Source organism: Fragaria vesca, linkage group LG7 (genome assembly GCF_000184155.1).
Source record: "Fragaria vesca subsp. vesca linkage group LG7, FraVesHawaii_1.0, whole genome shotgun sequence".
NCBI lineage: Eukaryota > Viridiplantae > Streptophyta > Magnoliopsida > Rosales > Rosaceae > Fragaria > Fragaria vesca.
In genome coordinates this window covers 22,233,014-22,234,459 of record NC_020497.1, presented here as the reverse complement: position 1 = coordinate 22,234,459, position 1,446 = coordinate 22,233,014, and the positions used below count along the sequence as shown (strand labels likewise).

The 1,446-nt window shown below is 41.6% G+C and overlaps 1 protein-coding gene across 1 annotated transcript in view; it reads right to left on the bottom strand.

Annotated features, from left to right (window-relative positions):
• Window positions 1–7: 7 nt before the first annotated feature.
• LOC101307264 (ferric reduction oxidase 4-like) overlaps window positions 8–1,446 on the bottom strand; it is a gene marked incomplete at its 3' end in the record, with an annotated part of 15,562 nt that continues 14,123 nt past the window's right edge. Inside the window, 3 exon segments of the mRNA XM_004309137.1 lie at window positions 8–294; window positions 414–741; window positions 838–1,376. Coding sequence (XP_004309185.1) covers window positions 8–294; window positions 414–741; window positions 838–1,376 — 1,154 coding nt within the window.

Here is a 1,446-nt window from a genome sequence, read left to right as displayed (position 1 = left end):
AAATCATAGGAGTAATTCCACTGCCTCCACTTACCATCACCAAACCCTTGTGCCTTATAAATTGTGATGAAGTAGGGCCATAAGGTCCTTCAACAGAAACTTGGATATGCTCCACAGAATTAGAAGCCAGTTGCTTATACAGTTTCTGAGACCAACTTCCTTGACACTTAATCACAACGCTTAGCTTGTCTGCCTCCATGTTAGAGTTTGATGTCACTGTAAATGGGTGCCATTGCAACTTTGATATGCTAGGAATATTGATGAACAAGATGCTAGTAGGATTATAATCCAATCCTGAAACAAGAAGAAAATCCTGCTAATGAATATAGAGGAAAAATAGAGCAACTCACAATTAGTTAATAAGAGAGAAAATGCAATCATCTTCATCCTTTAAAGTCCTTAATAAGTGTTACCTTTGCTCTTGGAGAAGTTGAGCTCAAGGGTTTCACAAGGTAAAACCCGTGCTGAGACAAAGGCAGCATGCCGGGTAGATTGTAAGAATCTCAAGTATCGATCGATGGCGAAGAGGAAGATTCCGGGAAGGATCATGCAGAAGTAGGAAGCACCAACATGTAATACGTAGAACAAGATATAGAGTGGGTAGAGCTGATGTGTATAGTAAAATACTTCAAACATTTTCCTTCTAACACGAGGAATGCTTGTCACCCACATTGCCATTGCAAATACCATTGCAATATCCCCAGCTACGTTTGATACATAAGTCTTGCTCCATTCTAGCAGCTGCATCATCACCACAAGTCAGTTTATACTTCAAAAAGAGATCGAAAAAGACGATCAAAAACTTAATTTATCAATAGCAAGCACATACAGACGTACCAGAACCATTTGATGAGTCATGCCCCAGTAGATGATGAACCCTAAAGTATGTATAGCAAAGAGAATCATGGAGAGATGGCCAAGCCAAATATGGTACTTGATGCTCGACTCCGATGTGAGACCAAACATGTGTAAAATCGAAGAGCTTCGAGTCACAGGAAAGAAGAGAAACGCCCAGCATATGTTCCCAATGTAGCCAAGTCTCAACGATACACTTCGAAATTTGGCTTGCCATACTTTGTCAATGCTCATCATCGTAGTCGTATCCATTTGCCTATGGAGGTGGCCGCCGAAGCTGGTGATCAAGTAGTTAGCTAGAGACCAAACCAAGAGTGAAATGAACATTAGGCCAAACCCTAGCTCCATTGCCGTGACGACCCCTAGAGGAGATGCTACAATCACCGGACGTCTCAAGAAGCCGGCAGCAACCGGTGACCTAATCGCGCAGTTTTGTGACTTCTTCTGAACTAGATGAAGATAAACGCAGCTCAACACTGCTACAAACATCACTGGAAATGAGAAGAGCAGCAGATTTGTCCCTGCATGCGAGCAAAATATACGTAGCTAATCAGTGGAAGATGAAAATGGAAGTAAGATATATATATATAT